Genomic DNA, 26,634 nt, shown 5'->3' on the forward strand with positions numbered 1-26,634 from the left:
TGTGTTTGTCACTGCTAGGAGACTCTGGCGGAGTGAGTGGCAAAGACACTAGATAGCTCAGGTGGGAAGAGCCAGACACTCTAAACTACTTTAATTGAATGTTTCAATTACTTCTACACTTGTTTTGATGCTCAACTACAATTGAACAAACTTTTTTACATTATTGCATTGCCCCAAACTGTCCACTATTTCAGTCAACTTAGAAGAGGCTTAAAGCTTTGACACACCTGACATGACACTGAGAAATTTCCTATGAACATGTACTTTAAGTGACTGTTCTACACAAGTGGGGTTAATGGACTAGTCCCAGTTCTGACAGGCAGCAACCTTAGTTCCAACTCTCAATAGTCTCTCCCTGTTACATCACCAAATGTCCTCACCCATATGTTCAAGCTTCCGGGGGGGGGGGGGTTAACTTCAAGGTTACAAGCCTCTCAGGCCAGAAGTGGTTGGAAAAACTAAAGGAGGAGCAGTAATTGACTAGCTCGGACAAAATCACATCTCACAACAAGGGATGACATTTTTTTCAAGTAGTCAATACTGTTATGAGTTGGAGGGTCACTCTGGATGATACACCTGTAATTCTGTGCCTGTGAAGATGGAATGAGTAAGATGAAGCCTGCCAAACCAATTCCTTTGTCAAGGTAATAGCTTTGGCTGACCAGTTAAGTAAGGGATCCCGGGATGGTTAAGTCCAGTCAAATTCAACTATGGGGTGCAGCGCTCATCTACACTTTTCAGGCCAAGGGAGCTGGTGTTTGTCCACAGACAGCTTTCCGGGTCATGTGGCCAGCATGACTAAACTGCTTCTGGTGCACAGAAGACCGTGATGAGTGCCAGAGCACACAAAGGAGGAAAGCCACTCTCCGTTTATTTATTCCCCCCACCAACCTGCACAAAGCTGCAACCACAGGCTTACCCAACTTTGGGAAAGCAGTGTAAGGACTCTGGCAGAATCCCAGAGCTCTCACAGCGCCATCCCAAAGCTGGGTAAGCAATTACTAGGCTTTGGGAAGGAAACGGGAGGACTCTAGGACCCTGTCAGAGCCTTTGCACCTCCTTCCTTAAGCTGGGCAAGCTGCTCACTATTTTGCAGAGGGGGGCAGTTCTGTGGGTTCCTGGCTTTACGCCATTTTGCTTATATTCGTGATGGCCAGGAACCCAACCCACCACGTAACATGTGAGTTAGCTGTACTGCTAACTCAGATGAAAGCAAGATATCTTGAGGGTGTTAATGTTGTGAACCCCTTCATCTTACGTTCAGGTGCATATATGTGTAAATATAAAATGATATATCCTTAAGACATCACACTCACCACTGACCATTCCAACCCTGGGTAAGTGCACCCCTGGAAGCTCTTGCTGCTTGCAGACTGGGGTAGGATGCAATATACAGCAAGAAAGAATTACAACGATTATTATACCATTTGACTTGCAGTATTCTATATTCTTCATAAATCATCTCTTTCCTTGGGTATAAATTTTTCTATTCAGAAGGTAAGTCAAAAAGCCCCAGGCAAAAACAATCAATCAATCAATAAATAAATAAATAAATAGGAGAGCTTGGATTCTAGGGAAACTGTTCTGTGAAATCTGCTTTGTGTCCTATCTTCCATGCAGCAACAAAATTAACAAATGCTGGAAGTGATTAATACCTTCTATAATTTCCGTTACAACTAGCTGAGAGTAGGCAGCAACTAACAGCAGCCACCCCCAAGTCACCTTTTGATTTCCCTTTCCAATTACTAGATTCTGGTTTGCATTAACACCAATTGGATCATCTATTCAGATAAGATGCTATTTGCAGCACCCTGAAGCAGTTGCTGAAACTCTTTAATTTCAGAGGAGAAAACTGAGACATCATTTCTTTCTGCCACCATTTCTTCCTGTTAGCTGGCCTCTTCTAGTTTCTACCTCTGAGGTCCACAGAATAGAGGAGAAGGTTGTTTGACCTATATTCATAGTGCTGGTAGAGTTATACCACATGTTTTTTCTCAACTAAGATCAACTGAAGGATTCCAATTTCCCATTGGTATATACAGTACTTTACTATCCACTTATCTAAATATCACAATAATTTTGGAACACATATGCCACTTCCCACATCTCAGCTGTTATTGCTTCCTAAAGTCTGTCCTAGAAGTTAAGGAAAGGATACACAGTTAAGGAAAGGACTCCATACACATACGTTCAGGAGTCAAACTTTGATGTGACAAAGATATCTGATATGTTCCTGATTTGTGAGTAGACAGGTATACTAATTATCACCAGCAGCACTCCTGTGACTGATTATTAGTAATGGTTTATGCAAATAATTTAGATGTTTTACCTGAAATTGACAGAAAGCATAATTATGCTGTTATAGTTGTTCTAAAACCACATATACCAATTTAAGATCAGATTAGTTTCCTCAAATGAACAAATTAATATGAAATAAAAGGTGAAACAGCTATTTAGACTCAACTCTGCAAAGCAACTTCCTCAGATAATAAGATAATGATTCCCCCCCCCCACTCTTTTTGAAGTACAGGATTCTTGGAGTGTTAAAAAAAAAAAAGCAGCACTGATTTTGATGCAGATTCAAAGTCTGTCAAACCTGCATCCCATCCAGCTGGCACTGCTGTACACCAGGTGTTCAATACCCAGCTGTGTTTACACCTCTTCCAAGGTAAAAGTCAGGACACAGTCAAATGCCTGCCAGGATACAAAATGCACTGAAGTATACATTTGCCCCTCAAAAGAAAAAAAGATTACTCTTTCATACTTCAACTTGCCTAGAGCTCAGTCTTTGCATAATGAAGATCACAGGAGAATAATTACATGAACTGGTCTCATTCTTTAAAATCTTAAGAAATCTATTTTGTGCAATATAAACAGCAGAAATGGAATGCAATGTATGATTTTTCTAGAGGATTTTTTAGCTTGCTAGAAAACATTTGCTGAGCAGCTCTATTCTTAGTAGAGCTTCCTCTAGTAGTTGGTATGCTTTATACACACGTATTCAGTACAATATGAGGCCAAAACAACATCCTCCAAGTAAATTGAGGCCAAAACAAGTCATGGTTTGTTCCCCCATACACTCCCAGTCCCGTAGCATCCCTTGCACCCACTCTTCCCAGTCCCATTACGATTTTGTAAAGCTGGTATACTATTTATAACTTGACACTGAAAGTTTGATGGGGGGGCATGTAGGGGGGCATACTTATACCTATTTTGCCTGCAAGACCAACCACTGAGACTAAAACTTAAAACAACATAAACTATATTAATATAAAGAGATTCAGTCAGCAGCAGTCATGAGATCAGCAATAAAATCAGATTCCATTCTTCTTCTTTGGCAATCACTTGTAGCAGAGTAAGATTGTCTTCCATAAATATGGTTTTAACAATGAATCCGTAAGTGACTGTAGAGGCCACTTCTGGATCCACATGTCCTTTCACAGTGGAGACATTGGTTTCCGGGCAGGAGTTGATCACAGATGAGATCAGCAATAAAATCAGATTCCATTAAACTAGCTAGAAAGAGGAGAACTTTCATTCCTGTCTAAAAGCTGCAATGCTAAGCCCTCGACAAACTGAAGTAAGTAGCGAGTTCTAAACTGAATAAAACTAATAAAGACATTTCCTTTTTGAGATAATTGTTAAAATCTGAATGGGATGGTTCTGAAGACAAAAAAGGTTTTCTGCAAGAATGTTTGATCAATTTCAAGGTCCCTCTAACCGCAGCAGCTTTACTGAAGCTGAGCAGGTTGTCAGTGCCTGAATGAGAGGTCACCTAGGAACCCAATATATATTGACTTGAGTTATATATTTCATCCCTCTTGGATTATGTATTTAACAAACAAAGCATGTGATGCAGGAAGGCTGACAAGTGTATTTTTGCTGGTTCATGCACTACAAAGAGGAACAGGAAGGACTAAGCATAAACTTAACAATTTTATGCTGAAATAAATCTCAAGGACTTCAGCAGAAAACACTTCCAAGTGAATGTTTTAGAATCAGGGCATAAGGATATAGTTCTTCACATTTTACCAAACTTTAAATGTACCAAAATTTACTTTGGCTAACAAAAGTATCTATGAAATTGTACACTGGGAAAACAAAAACATACTAAAGGGGGTGAAATGGGGAAGGGAAAAAAATCAACTAAGCAGATAATCTGCTCTGCTGAACTGAAATAAAAGAGTGTAATAGAAGATGACAGTACTCTTCCCCCAAATGCTTGCAGGATGCAAGGAAATGCTCTCATTAAGAAGATACACAGCATTTGTGCTTAAGCTTCTCTCTCTTCAGAAGAATCTAGGTGGAATAAAAAGAACTACACTGATGCGATCTTAGTCATGCTAAGAGAAAGACTTTCTGTGAAAGACTGGAGAGTGAACTGGGAGGGGAGGGGGGAAATTGGCTCATACAGGACGTAGAGATGGCACTGTAGTTTATGCAGGTAGCAAATGGCTGATCACAGGCCTGCTTACCTAGGTGCAACACGAGCACTAAACAGGGCTTGCAGGGAAGGACAGGCACCATCAGTAAGCAGAAGCAACAAAGCTTCCTCAGAGCAAAATAGGGCAGACGTTAAGCATGACTGGAGATCCCAGAGACAATACTTTGAGACAGCCATCATATTAGGGAACTGGCAGGGGAATCAGCATCAGCTAAATCAGTGTGAGATAAATGGTCACCAAAGCAAGATTAGCAACCAACCTTATGAGAATTATTTCTTCATTTCAAGAAATTAGTCCCAACTCTAGAAGCATTGAGGTCATAACAGCCTCCCCCACTCCTGCTCCGGTGTCTCAAACATAGAGAAATGCATTTCTGTGATCAGTGAATGGACTTGAAGTACTTGATGCAATTCTGTCTACAAAGCCAGATGAGAGGGTGCCTGGGAATACAATTCCTTAAGAGACAGAGAAGGCCAAATACAAGTGTAACAATGAATACTACTTCAAATTATGGGAAACCACATTGAAAACTGGTTTGACAAAGGACAGGAGACCCAAGCTGTTGCCAGTCAACTTTTGAGTAAGGTAGGGATGAAGAGTATGGAATTCAGGAAAGCGTATATATATATATATATATATATATATATATATATATATGAATGAACAAGGTAGGGTGGGAGAAAACAGGCATGAGGATAAAGTGATAGAAGGTGGTTAATGATCACCAGAAGTGGCATCTCCTTGAATAGTAATACTGCTAGCTAGGTTGGCAGTTCAAAAGCACACCAGTGAAAGTAGATAAATAGGTACCACTGCAGCAGGAAGGTAAACAGTGTTTCCACGCACTCTGGTCCCCATCCCGGTGTTCCATTGCACCATAAGCCGTTTAATCATGCTGGCCACATGACCCGGAAAGCTGTCTGTGGGCAAACGCTGGCTCCCTCGGTCTGAAAAGCGAGATGAGTGCTGCACTCCATAGTCGCATTTGACTGAACTTAACCATCCAGGGGTCATTTATCTTTTACCTACCTAATACTGCTAGCTAAATTGTAGAAGGTAACACTGAGTGCCTAGTTAATGTTTCCTAGACACTGGTGGTGATCATTGGTGAATGGGACAGAGCGTAGAGAATTCAAAGAAAGTTAAATGCAGCTGTTTTCCTGACCAGGATTAGCAGTACAGCAGGGTTTGAGCAAGTACAAAGTTCCTCATTTTCACCACTGAATCATCATTAGCACTAGCATATACTATACAAAAATACGTCTGTGCGTGCACACGTGGGGAGTGAATTTTTGTGTGGCAGTACTCACTGGTATGGAGGACCAGCATCTCTCTTTTTGCTGCCCGTAGCAGCCATCTTGTGCAGGCACCCACAGCTGGTATACTGATATAATATACCAGCTCCTCAATTTTTACACCACCACCACACCTATACACACACACCGGCTTCCAGGACATGTTGCATGACTACCAGGCAGCTTGGAAGTAATAGGAGCAAACTTCTAGGGGCTGAGGGGCCTTTGCCACCCCAATAAAATATTTAAGGGGGCTGGGCCCCTCCAAAGTTGATGGGCATTGCCATTCAGATTGTGTGCATGCACCATGCCATGTGACTGATTTTGCAAGGCGGGGTTTACCTGCCCCCCTCCAAATATTTTATTCAAGTTGGCACCCCTGCTGGAAGTTTCTACCAATTCCCATTTTATAAGTTAAATATTAGGGAGTAGCTACCCCTGAAGCCCAACAGATATTTCGCAGTGGGGAGACAAGTAAACTGGGATGAATGTAAGAAACGCAGACAAGGAAATAAAATGAATATGTACCGGTTGTGATGTGAAGTCTAACCATAGCTGTCAACTTTTCCCTTTTTTAAAGGGAAATTCCCTTATTCCGAATAGGAGTCCTCGCAAGAAAAGGGAAAAGTTGACAGCTATGAGTCTAACAATTTGTGGACAGGTCATGAGGTATCCACAGTCACTGGAAAGTTCACACAACAAGGCAAAATAAGGGAGATTAACTATAAGCAAACAAATAGGCACCAGTGGCTGTAGTGAGAGAACTAATTGATTCCCAGCAGGAAAATATTTTGGAAAGATTGAAACAAAGGCCACCATGCAGAATTTCAATTTTATTGTGAAGGGGGTCATCATACTGATGTCAAAGTGGTACCCAGGAGTATTATTGCAATCTACTTCATTTAGCACTTATTCCAGAGGTCTATAAAACTGATTAATTTTTTTTATTAAACTGTTGGGGAGGAATATAAAAACTAATGAGAGTGGAGGAAAAACTACTGAAATAAAACCAACAACTACTGAATGTATGAGGTAACACAGCATAGTGAAAGTACCCAAGACACAAGCAAGGGAGGGAGGAACCATAAAAAGACTCTTATTTGTTTGTGGGGAAGAGAAGTTATGTGGCTTATACTGAAATACTGATATCCACCTGGCTGTTACATACAGCTTCTACATTAGTACATTTCTCTAGAATTGTCATATTTTCTTCACACCATTTTCATAGAAGATCCAGTTTGGTTGACAAATCATTGTATTATAGAGTGATTTTAGCCTTCACATGTTTCTCACACTCAAGTTGTATCACTTTTAAAATTACAATTTAAACCCAAATACATTACCAGACAACACTAGTGTGAACAAGCAAAGTGCTACCAAGGCTTTTCAGAACACCTATACCTTTAATTAGAAGTATCCTGCTTGCAGGTTCTGTCCCTTCATTACTTCCTACCAAGCATACACAGCTCTTGTTCCTAGAAATAGTTGTCAAGAGTACTTTAATTAGTTCTTTTCTCTCACTGTTTATGTAAAATTGAAAAGAGAATTATGAGAGTAAATCACTGATTAAAGTCCCTATCGGAACTGATAATAACGGACAACTAAGTGAAGCTGCTGAAGCAATAATTAAGAAGTTATTTATCAGTAATCCCACTGCTACACTCAATAGGAGCCAAAAGAAGGATCAAAGCATTCAAGTAGGAAGCTTTGGAAGAGACCTTTGCTTATGAATATATATTACAGAAAGACCGTAGTCAAGGAAAATAGCACTGCTGGGTAATATACCACTGTATAAAGTGCAGTCTTCATTTTAATTCTGCTTCCCACTGACTCCCACTACAACTGAGGCATTACCTTTCTGTAGAGCTCTGGTGTGGAAGTAACATTAGTTGCAGTCAGTGCACAACTTTCTCCCCACATATATCATTACCAGGATAAGACCAGCCACCACAAAGCAGCACACTGGGCACATTCCACCAAAGAATTGCCACTGTGCAGTCTCTATAAACTCTAGTGGTTTTTATACAATTCCCCACATATACTGTATATGAATGAAGTTCTATCAGCAGCAGTGTTATGTGAATGGTGTCCAATGCCATCCTGGACAGAACAAAGCAACCGCCTTTCCACCCCTGCTTAACCACTTAGAGATCAGTCCCAGAATCTGCTTTTAATGCCAATGTTCAGTCCTGAACCCCGTGAAGTTATTTAGCATCTTCAAGTATGTGCAGAGTGGCTTCTTTCTTTCACCACTAACCACAGTTGATTGTCACATATATCTGGGTCTAAGCATTCAAAGAAAGATTGAGGAACACTGGAAAAAAAATCAAAAATACAGTGGCCTAAGAAAAGAAGAGATCAGATCATGATCTGGAAGTGGTTAGCCCTCAGTGTATAAAACCATTCTGCCATTCAGCTGAAGCAAGTTTCAATAGACACCTGCTGAAAAAAGGTGCATTAGATGACACAGGGTGTGACTGCAGTGACAGGTATTGCTCCAAATAGGAATTAAGGCACAACTGGAAGGTGTGATCTTGTTCAGTAGGAGATGCAATAAAAGAGAAAGACGTCATTTATTTAATGTGGTATGTGGGCAATCCTTCCACATACGTGGGTGATACATACAGGAAGAGCAAATCCCTCTGAACATGCTCAAGGCTATTACCTCACACATCCCAGGGCCAAGTGCAGGCATTAAAAAACAAGCTCAAGGATGAGCACCAAGCGAGGGCCGAGTTCTAGGTGCAGCAGCGAGGGCAGCAACGCCAAGCACAACAAAGGGAGAAGGACAAGTGGCGCACATTGCTAGGTTGGCAAGGGAGAGAGGAGCAGGTGGAGGGCTTCTGGCGGGCGAGCCTCCATGCACCCGAAGGCAACCCCAACGGTTATCATTCCAAAAAAGAAAAGCGGGCCGGGGGGCGGCTTAAATTTAGGCTGGAGATCCGTCCCTTCTCACGTGCCCCCAGTTTAGACTGCAAGGTCCTTGGGGGGCCAGAGAGAGAGGGGGAGAGGATGGCGGGTACCTGTATTTCCTGAAGAGCTGGTCGGACTCCCGGAAGCCGTTGTTGAGCAGCATGTTGATGCCGGCCAGCGCCAGCTCGGAGTCCTCGAGGGGCAGCGGCGCCTCGCCGGTGCCGCCGTCCTGCTCGGAGCCGGCCATGGCAATGGGCAGGTGGGAGACCCGCCCAGCAGGCTCCGTCCTCCTCCTCCTCCTGCACGGGCGCCGGCAAGCGGAGAGGCTGGGCTAGCGCAGAGGGATATAAAGACGCGCAAACAAAGCCGAGGCTCGTTCCCGCCGCCCTTCGCGGCCCCTCCTCCCTCAGCGGCAACCGCCCGCTCTCCCCTTCGCCGGCCCGACGCGAGTAGCGCAACCGGTTAGCTAAGGCGACTCCGCAGCCCTCGGAGCGAGGGCTTGCCGCTGGCGCGCCTGCGCGGGGCAGTGCGTGAGCCTGCGTGCCTCTGGCGCCGAAGCCGCTGCCCTCAGTCAGCCGCCGTTGGCACCTGCTCGGAGTGGCTGCTCGGGGTTCCAAAGGGGAGAGATCTGGGGCGGGACGCCACGGGGAGAGTTCCTGTTTGCTCTTCCAGGTGGCGTCAGCGGGTGAAGGTGGCTTCTTTAACAAACCGAAAAAAGAGGAAAAATAGGGGGGGGGGAGGTTTTGGAGAGGGGGGGTGCTTTCTATTAAGTCCGCCACCTCTAAGCATCGAGAGGGCGGAAGGGTGCTTTGTTTCCAGCAGTGGCAGAACAGCTGCCTCTGTTAAAGTCTCCAGGCACCTGGTCTTCAAAGATAGGCTGCTGCTGAATGTGGAGGTTCCATCATGTAACCATCCTAGTTAACAGAGCTACATAGCCCAGTCCTCTCCGGTGCATGTTTGCTCAGAAGTAAGTTACACCGATTTCAACATACGTATACGTGCTTGTTTCCAAGCTTTTAAGTCCTGCCTCTCGGTCATAAGTGTGGTGAGCTAACAACATAAAAAACCGGGGTGGGGGGAATCGATGTTAAATTCGTCAGCGGGCCATTTCTCTCTGGTTGGTGTTCTTAAGACTGCAGCAGTAAAGGATTATTGTTATTTAATACAGTACTTACAAAGTGCCTAAAAATTTCCAAGCACTGTACTAAAATAGATGTATTAAAATATAAGATAGTTCCTGCCAGCAGTTGAAATGTGATACTCTGCACAATTGAACTATATTTTCAAACATTCTGTCAAATGTCCATTTAAAAAAACCTTTATGTGTGTTTTGATTTAGCTGTAATGTCTCCTTAGAGTGAACAAATCACGATAACGCTGCTATGACTGTGTGTGTGCTGTGCATATATAGCAATTTATCAAGCGTCTCCATAATATATATGGTTTTCTGAAGCAAAAAACCCAGGAGACTTGAAATAAAAATGCCAGAGACGCCACGGTGTAATATGTTACAATTATATTTCTGTCTGCATTGCTGCAGTAGTGAATATGAGAAGTTGAAGCTGTGTTTTTACTTTATATTCCCCTTGTCATAGAAGCCCTGCCTCCTAATACCAGGTGTCTGACAGCAGCAGGAAAAGTACTCTAAACATGTTCAAGGAGGTTGCCCTCCCTCTCGTTATTCTTTCAAGGACAAACCCTGGACTCCAAGGCAGATTGTGAGGCCAAGCCTTGGCCCAAATTCAGTGTAAACATGTGACTGCAGTTTAACAGAAAATGAAGCAGGAAAGGGCACATTTTCCTCCTAATGGCAATGGATTGAATCTAAACTGAAATCCTGTGCATCCTTACCTGAGAATAAGTTTCAATGAACTTAAGGGGCTTGCATCTAAGTAGACAAGTAAAGGCTATTGCTGATGAACAAGCACACAGTTTTAAAATCTTGAATGTTTATTGACACAGCTGTCATTTAAGCTGCAAGAAGCCGCACACAAGGATAATCATGCAGAAACTACTGGATTAAAAATAAAATGAAATACCAAGTATAAATTTCCAATTATGTAGGACTAAAGATTGTGGGCAGCAGGGGGAGGGGAGGCCACCTGCTCAATGTCAAAACTGACCATGACACTCAGGTTGGAGGTGACTGGTGTCAGGCCCACAACTTGCAAGGGCCCCATTGCCAAACCCCAGAATCTCCTGTCCTTCTTCCTTGCTGTTGCTGTTTGTTTATGCCCCAAAGAGGACCTTAAGGTCCATAAATAACAAAATTTGGGGGGTCCTGAGCCTCAAGGAAGTTGATACCAATCTAACTAGGGCCAGGGCCTTTTCAGCACTGGCCCCGACTTAGTGGAACTCTCTGACACAAGAGACTAGGGCCCTGCGGGATTTGACATCTTTCCGCAGGGCCTGCAAGATGGAGCTGTTCCGCCTGGCCTTCGGCTTGGACTCACTCTGACCCCTTATATGGGATTTGGTATATAATTTTTCTCTTGGGTTTTTTGCTGGCTCATGTAGGACCAGCATGGATAGCTGTCTCAGGTGAATATCTGATGTTTCCTCCCTTTATGGTCTTGATTTATGGGCTACTACTAAAATGAGGCTGCATTTTAAGCTGTATTTTAAGCCGTATTTTAATTAACTGCCCCCCCTTTTTCTATTATGTTTTATTGTAATTTATATTTGGTGTTAGCCGCCCTTAGCCCGGCCCTGGCCGAGAAGGGCAGGGTATAAATAAAAAATTATATTATTGTTGTTGTTGTTGTTGTTTGTCCTCTTAAATGCAAGTTGTAACTAAGGGAAGAAGATGCGCATAGAATCTTAGAATTGTAGAGTTGGAAGGAACCACAAGAGTCATCTAGTCCGACTCCCACAATGCAGAAATGTTTTGCCCAGCATGGGGCTTGAATGCACAACTCTGAGATTAAGAGTCTTATGTTCTACTGACTGAGCTATGAAGGCTTAATATCCTAGTTCCCACTAATATCGTTCTTAACAGGGACAGTTCTGAGTTTAAGGAGCAGCTAGGAATTAAGTACACACAGGTATATGGCTAGAGCTTTCTGGATTTTCTGGTGCATGTATACGGTCTGCTGTTGCTTGTCAGTGCATGAGTGTATTCAACATACTTCACCTGGACTCCTCATCCTGCTGCAAGAGACATAGCATTAACATTTAAAAACTGATCCTAAGCACTGTACTGCCAAGTTGTTTTGCCTGCTAGTGACTGCTTTGCAGTCAGGCAAGAAAAGGATTTCAGACAGTAAGGATTGTGGTATTAGAATTCAGCAACAAAAATCTTGCAAATCTTGCTAAAAGATGGCTGAGCACCTTGCAAAGCCTTGCTTTCCGCAGAAGCCATTTAAAAGAACCCATTTATTTACCAGAATCGATGCAGCTAAAAATATTCCAAACCTGCCTGAAATAGATTGTAGGGCTTCACTTATTACTGAAATTTAAAAGTCCTTGTATCAAAAATGTTACAGCTCTTCGGCATATGAGTCCTTACTTTAAGTGATTGTTATCTGACAGCACAGGCTGTGCTCTGCCTAATCAAAAATGGTCTCATTTTTTTTTAAATGCATGAGTTTACAATTCTTTTAGTTGGCCAGGATAGAAGTTAAATCTAAAGAAGAGGTGGTTCTTTTCTGTGTAGGTTCATATTTAAACACTCAAGCAATCTTCCTATCATTCAGCCCAAACTGGAGAGAGACAACCGTGATTCTTCTGAAATGTGCCACCTAAAGTGATATACTTCCTTGCCTAACAGTAGAGCTGGCAGTTTCTACTGAAAGCAAATAACAATTTCCCAGTTGTATCAAATCCTTGTATGTGATGTTCGGCCTATTCCTATGCATGTTTTCTCAGAATTAAGTACCACTGAATTTAGCCATGAGACTTTAGCCATTTAAAATTTCAGATAACGTACAGACTGGTTGCAAGTGAAATCTGCAACAAAATTTTGCAGTGGGGTGTGTTTCCTTTCAGAATTCCAGTCACACGGATACCCCTTTCTCTCTGGTTTTCTGGTCCTTATCTCCAACAGTCCATCAGCATTCTATGGTCACTGAGCACACCCAGTCATCACTGGGCTGTTCTGCAGGGTTCCCTAGTATCCTGTTCATAAGACATGTAGATTTGATATATGTTGAGACAGACGGATCAGGCCCCTGGTTGCATTGAAAGACTTGCACAGTATGTTCAGAGAACAGACCAAACACATTTGGGTTTCGTTGGGACATGATCCTGCACCCCCACACACCCCACCCTGCAAACATTTGGTATATACGCCATGTGAGCCATATTCACCCATGAAGCTCACAGGTTGACCTGGGGCTAGTCCTTGTCAGCCTAACCTACCTCACAGGGTTGTTGTGAAGATAAATGAGGGGAGGGTTAGAATCATGAAAAGTACCTTGAGTTCCTTAGAGGAAATGTGGTATATAAACATAATGGAATAAACAAACAGATGAAATGTAATCTGAAAACAGATAGCCCCGATGTATTTCTTACATTTAGATTTGCCTTCATAACCACTACTCTTCATGTGGTTTGCAATTTAGCCGAACAAAAATCATGGAGATAGCAAATAAGTACCTAAGTCCTGTGTGTTATCTGTGGAGTTCCAGAACCATGCTCTTTAGTTAACTCTGTTTGGCCCACTTAGAATCAAGTTATGCCAAATGCTTAGGAAGATTTGTGGTGTTGAAAACTGTATTTCCACTACATTAAAGCAAGCATGATGTACTTCAAACAGCAGTGATCAGGCAATTTTACTGCTGCTGTTAGTGTTACAGCCTGTTGTTAATAGTTTTATAGTCCTTTTCCTGCATTAATAAAGTGCATTTAATCTCTTTACTATGGAACATCAAGAGATCAGCGATGCTGCAGGGTTGCTTGCAGGCAAAGTCTGTTGCATAGTGATAAAGGCTGTAGGTTACACACAGGGCACTGATTTGCAGGACTTCAGTTTTAAAAAAGTTGATGTGAACAGAATAAAACTGGATTGGTATTGGTAGGGCTGTGCAGCTTTTTTAAAGAAGATCCCAGAATTGTTGAGCTTTTTAAGGGAAACCTAACCCCCAAATAGTGATTTGAAGCTTTCTGAGCTGTTTCTGATGCTTTTTCTATCACATTGCCATACATCTGGGTTTACCTACTAACACAGTCAGACACTTAAAAAGCCCATTGTGGCTGAAAAGCAAAATATAAATATAATTTATTAAATAATGGGCAATAATAGTCCTGTTAAATGTGGGAGGGGGGGCTATGATTGGCTGCACCTCTTGCAGATTAAACTGCATCCTTCAAAAAGAGGATGGGAACTTTATTTGGCTTTCTAAGTCCTCATGATGGCAAAGGCTTTCAAGCTTAGCTTACTGGTGATCCTCAGAGCTCACAACCAGAGTTCGCAACCAGACCTCACAAACAGGGACAAGGATTGCAGAAGGAGACTGAAGAGAGCGAGCTTGTGTCTTCTGGAGCCTGTGTGTGTGTGTGTGTCTGATTGCTTTGTGGGAACACAGGATCTGAGGGGGAGGCGTTACAGCTAAGAGGAAGGCAACTGAGAGGGGAGTTAGCAACCAGCAGCAGTCAAACTTAGCTCAGTGCAGATCCTGGGAGCTTGCGAATAGACCTCACAAACAGGTGCATTTGTGAGGGCGTTTAGCGGGAGAGTTTAAGGGGGAGGACCAGAGTTCTGTCTCTTGGTGTGTATAGGACCAGAGACATGGAGGGCGAGGGAACTGCTGCAGTGACCTATAACACCTGTGCCATGTTTGGATGATGACTCAAATGCTCCTATACTATACTTACTTACATGGGAGTAAGTCCCACTGAACTCAATAGGACTTTGGGGTGAACTGTGAGGCACCCATAGAAATATTGACATTGTGCAAATGAAGGTCAACATGAGCACAAACTTCCCCGTCCTCTTCGATGTAAAGGAATGTATCATGTATACAGTGCACATTTGACTCATTTCCCAGTCTTGAGGGTTATGGTGCAGCCTTCCTTCCATGCACTTCCATGGGGCCCTGTGTCTAGGCAGATTATTTCAGTAATGAAATAATGAAATCAAGGCATAGAAGGGCCTTTCAGTCCCTAAAGCAACCCATTCAAGATTAGTCCATGCTGGTAAAATTATTATCATATGACAGCCTTGCTTAGGCATGTGTGTGCGCACATACACAAAGAACATTGTATTCTCTCAGATCAGTTATGATGTCTATATACTGCATTGAGAATCAAAGGCAGTATGCTTCTGAACACCAGCTGCTGAGGAACAATAATGGGAGGCAGCTATTGGCCTCATGTCTTCTGTGGGAAGAGGATGACGGACCAAATAGGCCTTTGGTCTGATCCATCATGACTCTTAATGTTAGTCACCCCTAGAGACAGTCTTTAAAATGAATGAATGAATGAATGAATGAATGAATGAATGAATGAATAGGTACACAAATTGGGTGGCAGGGAATCAGTTTTCAATAACATGTCAGCATTGGGGGGGTATGAAATAAATCAAAATATTCATTACTGCTATTCTCAACACATATTATCAAGATAAAATTTCTACAAGTTAAGCCACTCATAGCTGCAGTACAGAAACTGATTGCTGAATAACCCTGAGAACATAACAAAATGTACTTGAGCAACATCGTGAAGTGCAATACACGGAAGTCTATTCCACCTTCAGTACCTGTTTTAGCTTGATGTACACATACCTAACATCTTTGCCCTCAAGGTCATTTCAGTAAAGTGAGGTTTAAGCAAGGGTTTTAGTCTATAATTAACTAGCTCTTATTTTGCTGTCCTTTCCAGAATAGCTAGTTTCTCGGGTGAACATAGTAATAATGCTAGAGCTGTTAACCTTTCCAGAGATTGCATTACATTTGATCCTTTATGGCAATAATTCTTCACTTGAACTCCACGGGAATTACTTCTGGGTAGGCATATATAGGAATGGACTGATTTGGTCCCCCAGCTATCACCTTGTGTTCCTTGTGACTGACAGTGCCTTTGACTCACTGACATTATGCACAAAGCGCTGTACTTAAGTCCAGGCACAACCAATCACAGTGAGTGAGTAACTCTAAATCACTTGTAACATACATTTTACTGTTCAGTTTGGAAACTTATTGCCCTCCAGATGTTGGACTACAGCTCCCATCATGCTTTACTGTGGCCCAGTTGACTAGGGCTGATGGGAGTTGGAATCGAACATCACCATTGGAGGAGGAGGAATAGTTTTCTCATCTACCTTAGTGTTTCCATTCTCAAGGGGGCTTCAGCTAAGGCTGAACAATGAATAAAACAGTAAAATTAATTGGTAATTCAAAAGAAATTGTATAACAATCAAACAGTAGAATATGGGCTTAAAATCCAAGTCAACGAAAAAATCCTCACCTAGAACTAGAAAGTGATCAAATAGGTACTGGGTGAGCTTCCCTGGGGGGGAGCATTCCATAGGGTGGATGCCACAATCAAGAAGTCTCTCTCCCCACGGTCACTGCCTGCACCTCCAGAGGCAGAAGAGCCAGAAAAAGGCCTCAAAGGATGACTGTAATGTAGTCACAGGTTATTGTGAAAGCAGAAGGGCATTCAGATACCCAGATCCAAAGCCAAAGGGTTAAACACTCAGCAAACTATCATGGCAGCTTTGAACTGAAACACACACACACCCCACCCAAAATTCTGATTACAAATCTATGTCATGTCCAGTTTGGCCCTAGTAATAAATGAGGGCTCACACAATATTGACTCTGGAAAGAGATTGTACATACTGTACTGGGGAGAGTGTTTGTTTCTAACATCTGATATAGCATCCCTGAGAAATACAGTTTTGTAATCTGAAAGGTTTTGCCACATGTGCTTGGGAAAATAAATGACTGTAATACGTGTTTTAGGAGTGGGACTGATAAAAGTCTTTGTTTCCCTTTGTATGCCTGAACATGAAGGACTCTTCGTCAATTAAGTGTATTAAATGTGTGCATTCAAGCACAATAATTTTCATGTACGTTCAAGTGACAGCATTATCCATGGGCAACAGCTGGGTTAGGGCTCTTAATGCTTAGATAAGCTTTAGTCAAAGGCCTTCATGCCTTCCCTTCATTCTCAAGACACTGGAGGTCACAGTGCTGGCTTCTTTGTTTTTCTAAGGAAAAGCCAATTCACGAAGCTGAAACTGGAAGAGAACTGTTTGTGTTTATGTGTGCTTGATCCTTTCCCCTCTTGATATCTGTCGGCTTAAAATAATCCCCAAGTCACTTTCCTATCCACAGGGGGAAGGATATGGAGACACCTTATATTTTCCTTTTCAGGGGGAAAAAGCAGCTGAAGGAAAATAGTAAAGCAGCCTCTTCCTGATAGCTGTCCAATTCCAACGTCTTGTTTCATTCTGCATTTATTTCAAAGGGGAGGCTGTGACAGGGGATCTGCCTGCCATCCTTTTTCAAATGTTAAATTAAATATGGGGAACCTGTGGCCCTCTTGTTGCTGGATTCCTGCTCCCATCACCCCAGCCAAGATTTATCTCAGTCTATTTAATGTCTGTATGTGGAGTGGTACCATCTTGTCCTTTGCCTCAGCCAGCAAAGTATCTTGGGGCTGTCCTAGGCAGGAGTATGTGAGCTGGAATTAGGGGGAACATAGAGCAGCTATTCAGGGACACAGGTGGCGCTGTGGTCTAAACCACAGAGCTTAGGGCTTGCCGATAGGAAGGTCGGCGGTTCGAATCCCTGCAACGGGGTGAGCTCCCATTGCTCGGTCCCAGCTCCTGCCAACCTAGCAGTTCGAAAGCATGTCAAAGTGCAAGTAGATAAATAGGTACCGCTCCAGCTGGAAGGTAAATGGCGTTTCCGTGCGCTGCTCTGGTTTCGCCAGAAGCGGCTTAGTCATGCTGGCCACATGACGCAGAAAAACTGTTTGTGGACAAACGCCGGCTCCCTCGGCCTATAGAGCAAGATGAGCGCCGCAACTCCAGAGTTGTTCACGACTGGACTTAACTGTCAGGGGTCCCTTTACCTTGGGTACCTTGGTACCTTGGGTTACAGACGCTTCAGGTTACAGACTCCGCTAACACTCCTCTTTAATTGTTTCTTGTAGAGAAAGGGATTAACAAGGGGCTTAAGGCAAGTTTCCAGTTCACAGCTGCACCCCTTTTAGAAAAAAAAAGTTGGCACAGCCTGTAAAACAGATTGCTAAAGAATCTAGCAGAGGTTCCTTTCAGGAGGTAATACTAATCTACTAAAACAGGGGTGTACAGGTGATGAGCATACCTTGTCCAACTTCTGCAGCCTGCATGGGGTTTTTTTGCACCTGCACCAGGCTTTTGTCATGTTGATGAATTATTGTATTATGAGTGCAGAGAGGCAGTATGTCAACATGCTATGCTAGGGCAAATGAATAATGAGATCTTAAGCAAAAGGTGAATAAGTAGGGAGTGGTGCTTGTAAATGGAAACAGGATATGCTTCCTTTAATACTGCTGTGTTACAACACAGCAAAAAGACTGCTGACACTATGCTCCAACAAAGCCACTATTACAGTTTCTGATGGTGCCACTTAACTCTCATGAAAAGCTGTCTTTCCTGGATTAGTACAGCAGCTCTGATGATGGTATTCACGGTAGGTGTATTAGGGGCTTGTCATCTTGTGTAACCGCTTGCTTAGATCCATAGGCTGCCTCATGCCAGGGGCTCAGGGAGGATACTCAGAGAGTCATCCATCTGGAAGGGCCAGAAGACCATCAGTTCAATGCAACCGTACAACAGGGCAAAACCAATTACAGTGGTCACTTCCTCTTTCAGCTTACCAAAGGTTAGGTCTTACCACAGCAGCATCCAATGGTTTGTTGAAATATGCTGTTGAATTACCATGCTTTGGTTTATCTGTACACATGTTAAACTGGCACTGCTTTCTTGCGGGCTATAGAGGGGATCTGCAGGGAAATGGACTAGAGGAGGCATGGAAAAATAATAGGATAGATAATTACTAGTCACAGCTGCAAATAGGCACTTGTTTAATGGTGCACTATGCACACAAAAATGTGACACTCCCTTTTTTTTAGGAAGTGGATGCTTCCCTATATATTATGCAAAGTGAAACAAGCAGAAAGAGAAGGCAAGGTTAGAAAGCAAGTTGCATGGGTGGCATTGCTGTGACTCCTTTTGCTCTCGACAAACATGACTTGTGAACCATGTGGTTGAACTTCAGTGCTATTGAGCAAACGAGGAAATGGTTTGTGGAAGTAAAGTATGAATGCTAACACTAATCCAAGCCACAGAGCTGATAACGAGCAGCAAGTTTTTCTATGGAAGTTTTTTTGGAGCTAACAGGACCAGGATGAGGAAATTAAGAAGTGGGCAAAAGGAGGAAACCTCCCGAATGTTACTGGCCAGGTAACAGGACGGTTAATTACTTTTATGGTTTTATTAATTTATAGACAGGGTTGTACCTCTTTCAACTTATTATCAAAACAATACATATCCTATTGGGTGCCACAGTGATAGGAGGTGCTAATATTCTAGTGATGAAGGGATTCTTAGCAAAGTCCAAGTATCTATGAGCAATGAGTGGTATCCAACTAAGTTGGCGTACGTCCACTTAAACAAATGGAATTATGTTATTCATAATTATTTAAGTCCACTCCTTTCAATGGGTCTACCGTGAGAATGACTGGAAATTCACTGATTCCTTCATCCCTACATTATACAGGTGTAAGCTGGCTGCCAGCATGGCAGGACCATAGGATTACTAAACTGGTTTCTGAAATGTATGTGTTTATCATAAGAAACATCATCTTCTTTAAAATATGAAATTGATGGTAGAATTGAGTGTATCATTGCAGCCCACATTGCTCAGGTATTTCTTAATTGTTATTTTTTTAAGTGGGCTGGTATAAAGGTAAAAAAGGTGGAAGGAAACCCTGAAAAAAATGGCAGTCTAAGATGTAGATAAATCATGAACCAGTTGAATTTTCTAGACGTGTGAAAGAATACCTCTGGTTGCAGATCTTGCAGTCTCCAGACTGAAACACTCACGGAAGATCAAACTACCTTCATTTTCTCCACACACACAAAAGGGCACAGCATCTTTCTCACTTCTGTTATTATGGGAGGAAATTATACCACATAGAGATATTTTAAGCATATTAAGTAAAAGATAGTGGGCTGAAACTTATTGTCCTTATTCAGCCAAATTATTTTGATTAAAGTTGTTCAAAATAGTGCCATGTGTAACTACAATAAACATACAGATATTTTTTTAAAAGCAAATTGCATTTATTTGGCCATAGAACTCTTAAAACTGTAACTTCTTGGATTCCATTCTTTTAAAGTGCTTCATATTCAGGTTTATATTATTTCTGTCAAATGCACACTTATAAGAAAGATCTGGTTCAGCAACCCAACATAATTGTCTATTTTTATAAAAATCTGCCAACGAGGTCAGATTCTGGTTGTAATCCAAAGATTTTTCATTTCTAATTTGGGTAGTGCTTGCCCTGTCAGGTGCCTCAGGACTGGCCTCTTATGTCAATACAAGTGTTTTAGTTATGCACAACTGTGGCTGGGAACAGAGTCTCACCTGATTGTATTATGTACAACAGCATTTTGTATTCCACGTGGCTTTATCATATAGAATGAATTGTACACAGCAAAAGCCAAACAAAATATCAAAGCATCTAACCATGGTGGCCCAGACCACAATTCTGAAAAATATATACATCCTTAAACCATGTTAGAAATAAGTGGCAAGAATAACACACGGTTTAGAAGAGATGAAAACATACTGTGGCATTCATACAGTACATTAAGGAGATTTCATCCTGAGGAGATACATGGGGAATTTAATTGACAGGGCACCCTTGCAAGCTGACAACACCATGAACATCTGAAATTTTGCTCACTAAAACAGGTTTGTCATTAATTGAAACACCCTTCAGACAGCCAAGGAACACGTCCTGAACAGGAAGCCATGGTGTTGCCAAATTTACTGTAAAGAGAAAGGATAAAGATAAGTTGAATACAGCACATTGCGGTTTGGTACAGAATTGTAGAAACTGCAGTTTTTCTTTATCAGTAGAAGTGGAATGAAATCAGTATATGCCTATACCTATTCAAAATAAACTTCTTTCTTTATTGTAATATATAATGGCTATTAAAAATTACTTGGAATTCATCTATGTTTTGCAACAAATGTTAACATTTTACAAAGGCTCTCTTTCCAGTCCCACTGATTGGACAGCTTTATAAAGATTAATACAGAACTCTCTAGTCAAGTATCTTCTCTTGCCCCCTCCCCTTCTACCTAAACTCGCTGGCTGTGGTCCTGTTCCTATCTATTTTCTTCCTGACTGGCCTCTTGGCTTGACAATGCTATATTCCCTTGCAAGCATCACGCTCCCATGGAACTGGCTGGAACTTTGAAGTTCTTTGTTGGGATGACTTGTGTGTCTCTTCCAAAATCTTGGAAATGCATCATTTGCCCCTGGAGGGAAGCCACAACTGACACCAATGATGACCAGCTTCACTTCTGATATAAATAGCAGCTTTCTTAAGGTAAGGCCACTTGTCATTGGGGATAACTGGGGTAGGGGGAAGAATTAAACCTTTTCTTCCCCCTTCTGTGGTCCTGCTGCTTTTGTCCCCATGGCTACTATTTACACTTTTTAAAAAAATAATAATTGCATTTTCATTTCATTAATGTGCATGTTATCTGCATTAATGTAATTAACTTCTCATCTAGTTTGGCCATCAAAGAGAAAGGCTTATTCATAAGGAATGAGAAAGAGATTCTACTTTCTTTTGACCGAATGCAGTTTTTCCAGATAGAAGGTTGTCACATTCATTACATACATTTCTTTAAAAAATAATAAAAAAGTTAGCAGTACTGAAAGATTAACCAGAAAGAGTCTTCCTACCTGGAACTCTCCCAAAATAAAGTGGTTGAGCATGGCTGGTGGAGAGCATAGCTGATGGTCCAGTGGTGGAGTTAATCTTTGCATCTACTTCGAGGTACACAATGTTCTGTTTCCGAGTTACTATAAACAATCACATGAATCACATGCCTTTCATTAAGACATTCCTCAGTTTCAGTCACAGTAATACTTCACTTATATCCTTTCTCCTTGGATTGATCGATCTATCTATGAATGAAAATCTTTCCTCAGCTACAATTCCAAGACACCTATTCTAGACAAATACAATATGTCTGGAGGTAGCCATGTTTAAATATTAGCCTGGTGGTGGTTGCTAGCCCTTTTCTCCCTGAATTACCTCTCCCCATGCAGCTTTTACCCCAAACCTGTTCACCTTGCAACCGTAGGTCTGAAAACCCTGGGGGGGGGGCAGCTGGGGGTGGGAGGATCTAAGGAAAATAGGCTAGAATAGCTACATATTACAGCTGTAGTGTAATATGTAGTTTGGAATGCAGGAATGTTATTTGCAGTACTGTATGGTTTATTTCATTGTTATTCCAGTGAGAAAAGCACGTGGGAAAGCTGCTACAGAGAAAAAGAGCAAATATGACTCCACCAATCCACCGTCTAATGTTACTTAATAGATCTGTTAACCGAAGCAATAAATCACCTTGCTTTAGAACAATCCTGCTGTAGTCCCACTGAAATCTATGGGGTTACTCTTAGATTATTCTGAACTAATTTACAGATTGTGTTCATAACACGTGTATAGTCAGAATTCATATCAAGCTAAACTGAAAATGCACACAAATACATCTTAAACAGATACAAATTAAGTTATGCATTTAAAGAATATTAGTTAAAAATGCATTAGAAATCCAGTTAGTCATCTTTAAAAAGCATGAAGTGCTACTTTTTTTAAGAGCTCAGCAATGTCTGACTCTCATTTTCTTGCCTCTAAAGAACTGGTGAATGAGATTGCATAGTACCTGCTACGGAGTGCCATTTTCCATCACACAGAGACTGCCGAGGCGTGACTGACGTTGAGAACTCTCCAGCACCATTATTACCAGAGGCAGTGAGCTGTGAAAACAGACATCTTTTAAATTAGCAGCAACAAAAGGAATAAAATAAAAGCATGGACACAAGAAAATGTGACGATGAAATATTTGCTGAGCCTGATTAATTTAACCAATGCTTTTAGGGACAGTTGTCTCACTTGTAAACCCTAGATTGCTATGCTGTTGATCTTTGGGTATACTTCCAATCCACAGAAATGCCAAGAAAGTGTGTTTTATATTCGGTGCATTACTTTGGTGAAAAGGAAGTAGCCATGTTAAGAGTTTTCTAGGTGGTTATAGCTAAGTTGAAGCTGATTTAATAATTTATACTGACATCACAAGACTTTGGCTTACACTGCCCTTGACAATGCCAGTGTCTGCAGTGAAGCTTAGATTTTGCCCATTGTCAGATGTGTCCCATACTGCTGCCCTGTACCACAAAAATATATAGGAACCATGAAAACTGAGCCAGGTTCTATTTGCACAACTCCATCTCTTCATCTGCATAGTCCATCACCAGTTCCATTTGTCATGCTTGAATGTGACAGAAGTCTGGGAGCTGGCTTTTGTAAATACTGATACTAGATCTTAGTAGTTCAAAGTAGATGCTCCCTTCCCCTCACCCACTCTGTCTTCACCAAATCTGGGGGGCGGGGGAGAGATGGAATCACACCTACCATGCCTCCTTCCATGTACACAGTTAAATAGTTCCTTTGTTTGCTGCCAGTATGAATTAAAATGCCATTCAAGCTTCTTGAACGAATCTTAAATACAATCCTATAGTCCAAGCTCAATGAAAAAGCATTTTCTGTGAAGCAAAAAGAATTGGGAAAACATGTTAAAGGGGATGCCAGCTCTATACTGTACATTGTTACTTGCTACTGAGATGTGTATGTGTTCCAAGAGTCTTTTCTTTTAAGATGGGTATTATATAGTCCCCCATTCTGTAAGATGTCCCTGGTCCCAAAAGGGTTCTGACTGAATGCACAACATCTGACTCTCTGTTCTGATTGAATGCACAGCTTGTGTTCAGAACCAACTATTTCTACACCATACTTACCGATGACAATATGCCCCCCTTCGTTGAAGAAAGAGATCCCATTCTCCAAAACATTATCTAAGCAAGGCAGAACGCCGCTGTTCTGATGGTATGTACGCATGTGCTTTCCTTCCATGTTAAAGTTTCTCAGGCAACCTGCAAAACTCTTTCTTGGTATACTCTGGAAATATAAATTCAACATAGATTATGATAATATTTACTTGAACAATGCATCACTCCATGTTGGCTGGCCTAGGAGCAGATGCCTAAATAGATTGTGTAGTTTTTAGGCTATCTTGAAATGTCAAAATCTCTAGAGCTATATGTATTTTAACTTTACAAAGGAATCAGGGTCAGGCTAGAACATTGGTGAGGAACCTGTGGCCCTCTAGTTGCTGCAAAATGAAACTTGTGCATCCATATTTTTCAGTGGGAGTCAAGTTGGAAGGTGACATGCCAGTGACCATCTTGGTTGTGAGACCTAGACCAGCTCCCTACCTTGCAGGCCTTTTCTACCTAGCCTGGGAGGGTGGAGCCCTGACTGACTCCAGCTACAAAAGCTGAGGCTGCTGAAGAGGCCAGAGACCATCTTGGCTGTCTCTTAGTGCAGACCCAGGTCACTGAACCTGAGCTTCCACAGCCACCACCTGCCATGAGCCACCATTGGCAGAATTGGCAGCAACAGAGATGTTCTATGCTTCTGATAATATTTTATTCACTTGTTAATTATGCTGTTTTAAAAGTGCATTTTGTATTTGATTTCCTTTAGTAAAGTTTTATTTTTAAATATTTAAGATAATATTTTAGTTTCCTGTTAATTATGTTGCTTTGAATATATTTATTTGAAGTTCTTCAGTAATGTTTTATTCTGGATTGTTTTATTCGATATTTTAATGTGTTGTAAACCACTTTGAGATTTCTTCCCTCTTAAAAATATAAAGTGGTAAAAAAAATAATGCAATTGTCACAGATTAGAAGTACTCCATGTGAGAACTTTGTTGTTGTTTAGTCGTTTAGTCATGTCTGACTCTTCGTGACCCCATGGACCAGAGCACGCCAGGCACTCCTGTCTTCCACTGCCTCCCGCAGTTTGGTCAGACTCATGTTAGTGTGAGAACTAGACTGCCACTATTTTCAGGTGGTATTCAAACACACACCAGCAAATTCAGGTTGTGCCATTATAGCTGATTGGGATGTCTTGTGCAACAAGCCCACTTCCCCAAAAGATCGGATTTTTTATGATAAGGAAAGTGTGGGGAAAATGCACTGGAAAACATGGGATACTAGCATTGGCTAAACTTACCTCCTTGCTAACAAACTAGAATGAATGCTCATTAAATATTGTTATCTAATCTGCCTACAAACAAATCAAGATGAATGCTGAACAAGCAGGTCATCTGGAAGCACCCCTGATTTTATGCAGCTGGAAAAAGAAAATGTAAACTGCCTTGAGCCAACCACATCTAAGTCCACATCAACTGAAACATCAGCTTTTTACCTGAATTTTCAATGAAGGAACCCCTCCTAGGTAGATCGGTGACTCAGTCATGGCAGAGAAGGAAGGCTCTGTGTTTACTTCCCGAGCTTTCAGACCATCAACAACAAGTCGTACTCTCTTTCCAGCTCTGCTGAACACCACCTTTTCAGAAAACAAGCACAGTCTTAAACAAATACACCCAAGTTAAAAAAATAAAGCAGTGCTAAATGTCCTCTTGGAGTAACACATAACTGCTTTTTTCATTCTAAGTGGTAACAGGACTGTGCCTTTTTTTAAACTATTTTGAAGTTTAGCATTCTATGGGGGACACATAACTGACCTTCACCTGGCATTGTCCACACATTCTGAAATATATATTCACAATGATGAGAGCTGGAAGCTTCAGCTGGTGACAGCGATGCCTGAGTGGATGTTAAATAAACTAATTTGTTGCCATGTAGTCATCTGGCAGTTCCTTAATGTGGAGAGTATGAGAGATTCTCTGTGTTTTAAATTTCACCAGAAATTGATCTGAACTAACCAGCCACAGGAAGAAAGGGGAATGAGAGGCAAATCGTGGATTGGGTTCCAGTCAGATACCCTCAGCAGATGGCATGAAAATAAAGTGGTTTGGACCAGTGGTTCCCAATTAGCTAAATACTGTGGCCCCTGTTTTTCAAAAGCCAGGACATGGACCCCCTACTTTTGAAAAATTTGATACCTCTGTGGTAGTTTTTGTGGGTCTATGACAGCGGGTCCGTGGCACAATTCTCACGTAGGTTACGCAAACTCCCTGGGGTCCATGGACCACCAATTGGGAGCCACTGGTTTGGACAATAATTGTATCACTAGACTTTGCTGCTTCTCCTTCCCACTATGGCAGTGGTAGCTTTCGTCCACAAGCTGCCTCCTTCAGAGTTAGAGATCTGTCACAATGGCTGCCCTATGCACTATATGGCTGAATCCTTTAGCCTAGGCAGATTTCATACTCACAGTATGCCACTGTCCGTCATTGTATTTAGCTTTGCTTTTGATTTTTATCTTCCTTCCATCAGCAGCAAGTAAAAGCACAAAGCGCCCTTTTGAAAGGAAAAGAGCTGTGTAGCTGTTCCCCAGCTTGTCTCCCATGAAGAAGATCAATCCTCTAGATGATGATGTACGAACGTCCACAGCAAAATGGGACCTTGAATTGCATTTTTTAAGATCAGAGAAGATTAACCAATACGGAAGCAGGAAATGCTATGGTTATATTATTATATTTCTCATTAAATTAATATTCAGTTGCTTCCAAGTTCCTCTCTCTTCTGTGCTCTCAATTACTCTTTGATGAAGGACATAATTTACCACAAAGACATCAATAAGCTCCAAGTATAGCCAGATATTTGAACCTGGATTGCTGTATCCAAGTCCAGAACTGATTATCACATAAATAGTCAAACAAATGCCACATTGCCTTATTTATTATTACAATATGGGATAAAATATCTTC

General features: G+C 41.8%; 3 protein-coding genes and 1 long non-coding RNA gene across 7 annotated transcripts in view; 1 reads left to right on the forward strand and 3 right to left on the reverse strand.

Annotated features, from left to right (window-relative positions):
• The window catches only part of TTC39C (tetratricopeptide repeat domain 39C), a 40,370-nt gene extending 31,171 nt beyond the window's left edge, over nucleotides 1–9,199 (reverse strand). The window contains exon 1 of one of the 2 annotated variants that reach the window (XM_083451649.1): nucleotides 8,764–9,199. Coding sequence is in view for 1 of the 2 variants with exons in the window: in XM_083451648.1 (XP_083307774.1) it covers nucleotides 8,764–8,900 (137 nt within the window). In the remaining variant the exon portion in view is untranslated. The remainder of the gene's footprint in view (nucleotides 1–8,763) is intronic. The other variant, XM_083451648.1, reaches the window with a different exon arrangement.
• Nucleotides 1–26,634, reverse strand: part of RIOK3 (RIO kinase 3) — a 910,199-nt gene that overhangs the window by 645,500 nt on the left and 238,065 nt on the right. The window lies entirely within an intron of this gene.
• LOC310682657 lies at nucleotides 9,446–26,430 on the forward strand. The gene is made up of 3 exons (XR_014514073.1): nucleotides 9,446–9,620; nucleotides 18,719–21,209; nucleotides 23,652–26,430. It is a non-coding gene; the product is annotated as an uncharacterized lncRNA (long non-coding RNA).
• The window catches only part of LAMA3 (laminin subunit alpha 3), a 126,720-nt gene continuing 119,995 nt past the window's right edge, over nucleotides 19,910–26,634 (reverse strand). For all 3 annotated transcript variants that reach the window (XM_083451495.1, XM_083451496.1, XM_083451494.1), the window contains 7 exons: nucleotides 26,139–26,328; nucleotides 25,167–25,307; nucleotides 23,690–23,849; nucleotides 23,307–23,437; nucleotides 22,558–22,651; nucleotides 21,572–21,691; nucleotides 19,910–20,643 (listed from right to left, as the gene is read on the reverse strand). In XM_083451495.1, coding sequence (XP_083307621.1) covers nucleotides 20,498–20,643; nucleotides 21,572–21,691; nucleotides 22,558–22,651; nucleotides 23,307–23,437; nucleotides 23,690–23,849; nucleotides 25,167–25,307; nucleotides 26,139–26,328 — 982 coding nt within the window. In that variant the 3' untranslated portion in view covers nucleotides 19,910–20,497. The remainder of the gene's footprint in view (nucleotides 20,644–21,571; nucleotides 21,692–22,557; nucleotides 22,652–23,306; nucleotides 23,438–23,689; nucleotides 23,850–25,166; nucleotides 25,308–26,138; nucleotides 26,329–26,634) is intronic.

Source organism: Podarcis tiliguerta (assembly GCF_965153285.1).
Source record: "Podarcis tiliguerta genome assembly, chromosome: 7".
NCBI classification, from domain to species: domain Eukaryota; kingdom Metazoa; phylum Chordata; class Lepidosauria; order Squamata; family Lacertidae; genus Podarcis; species Podarcis tiliguerta.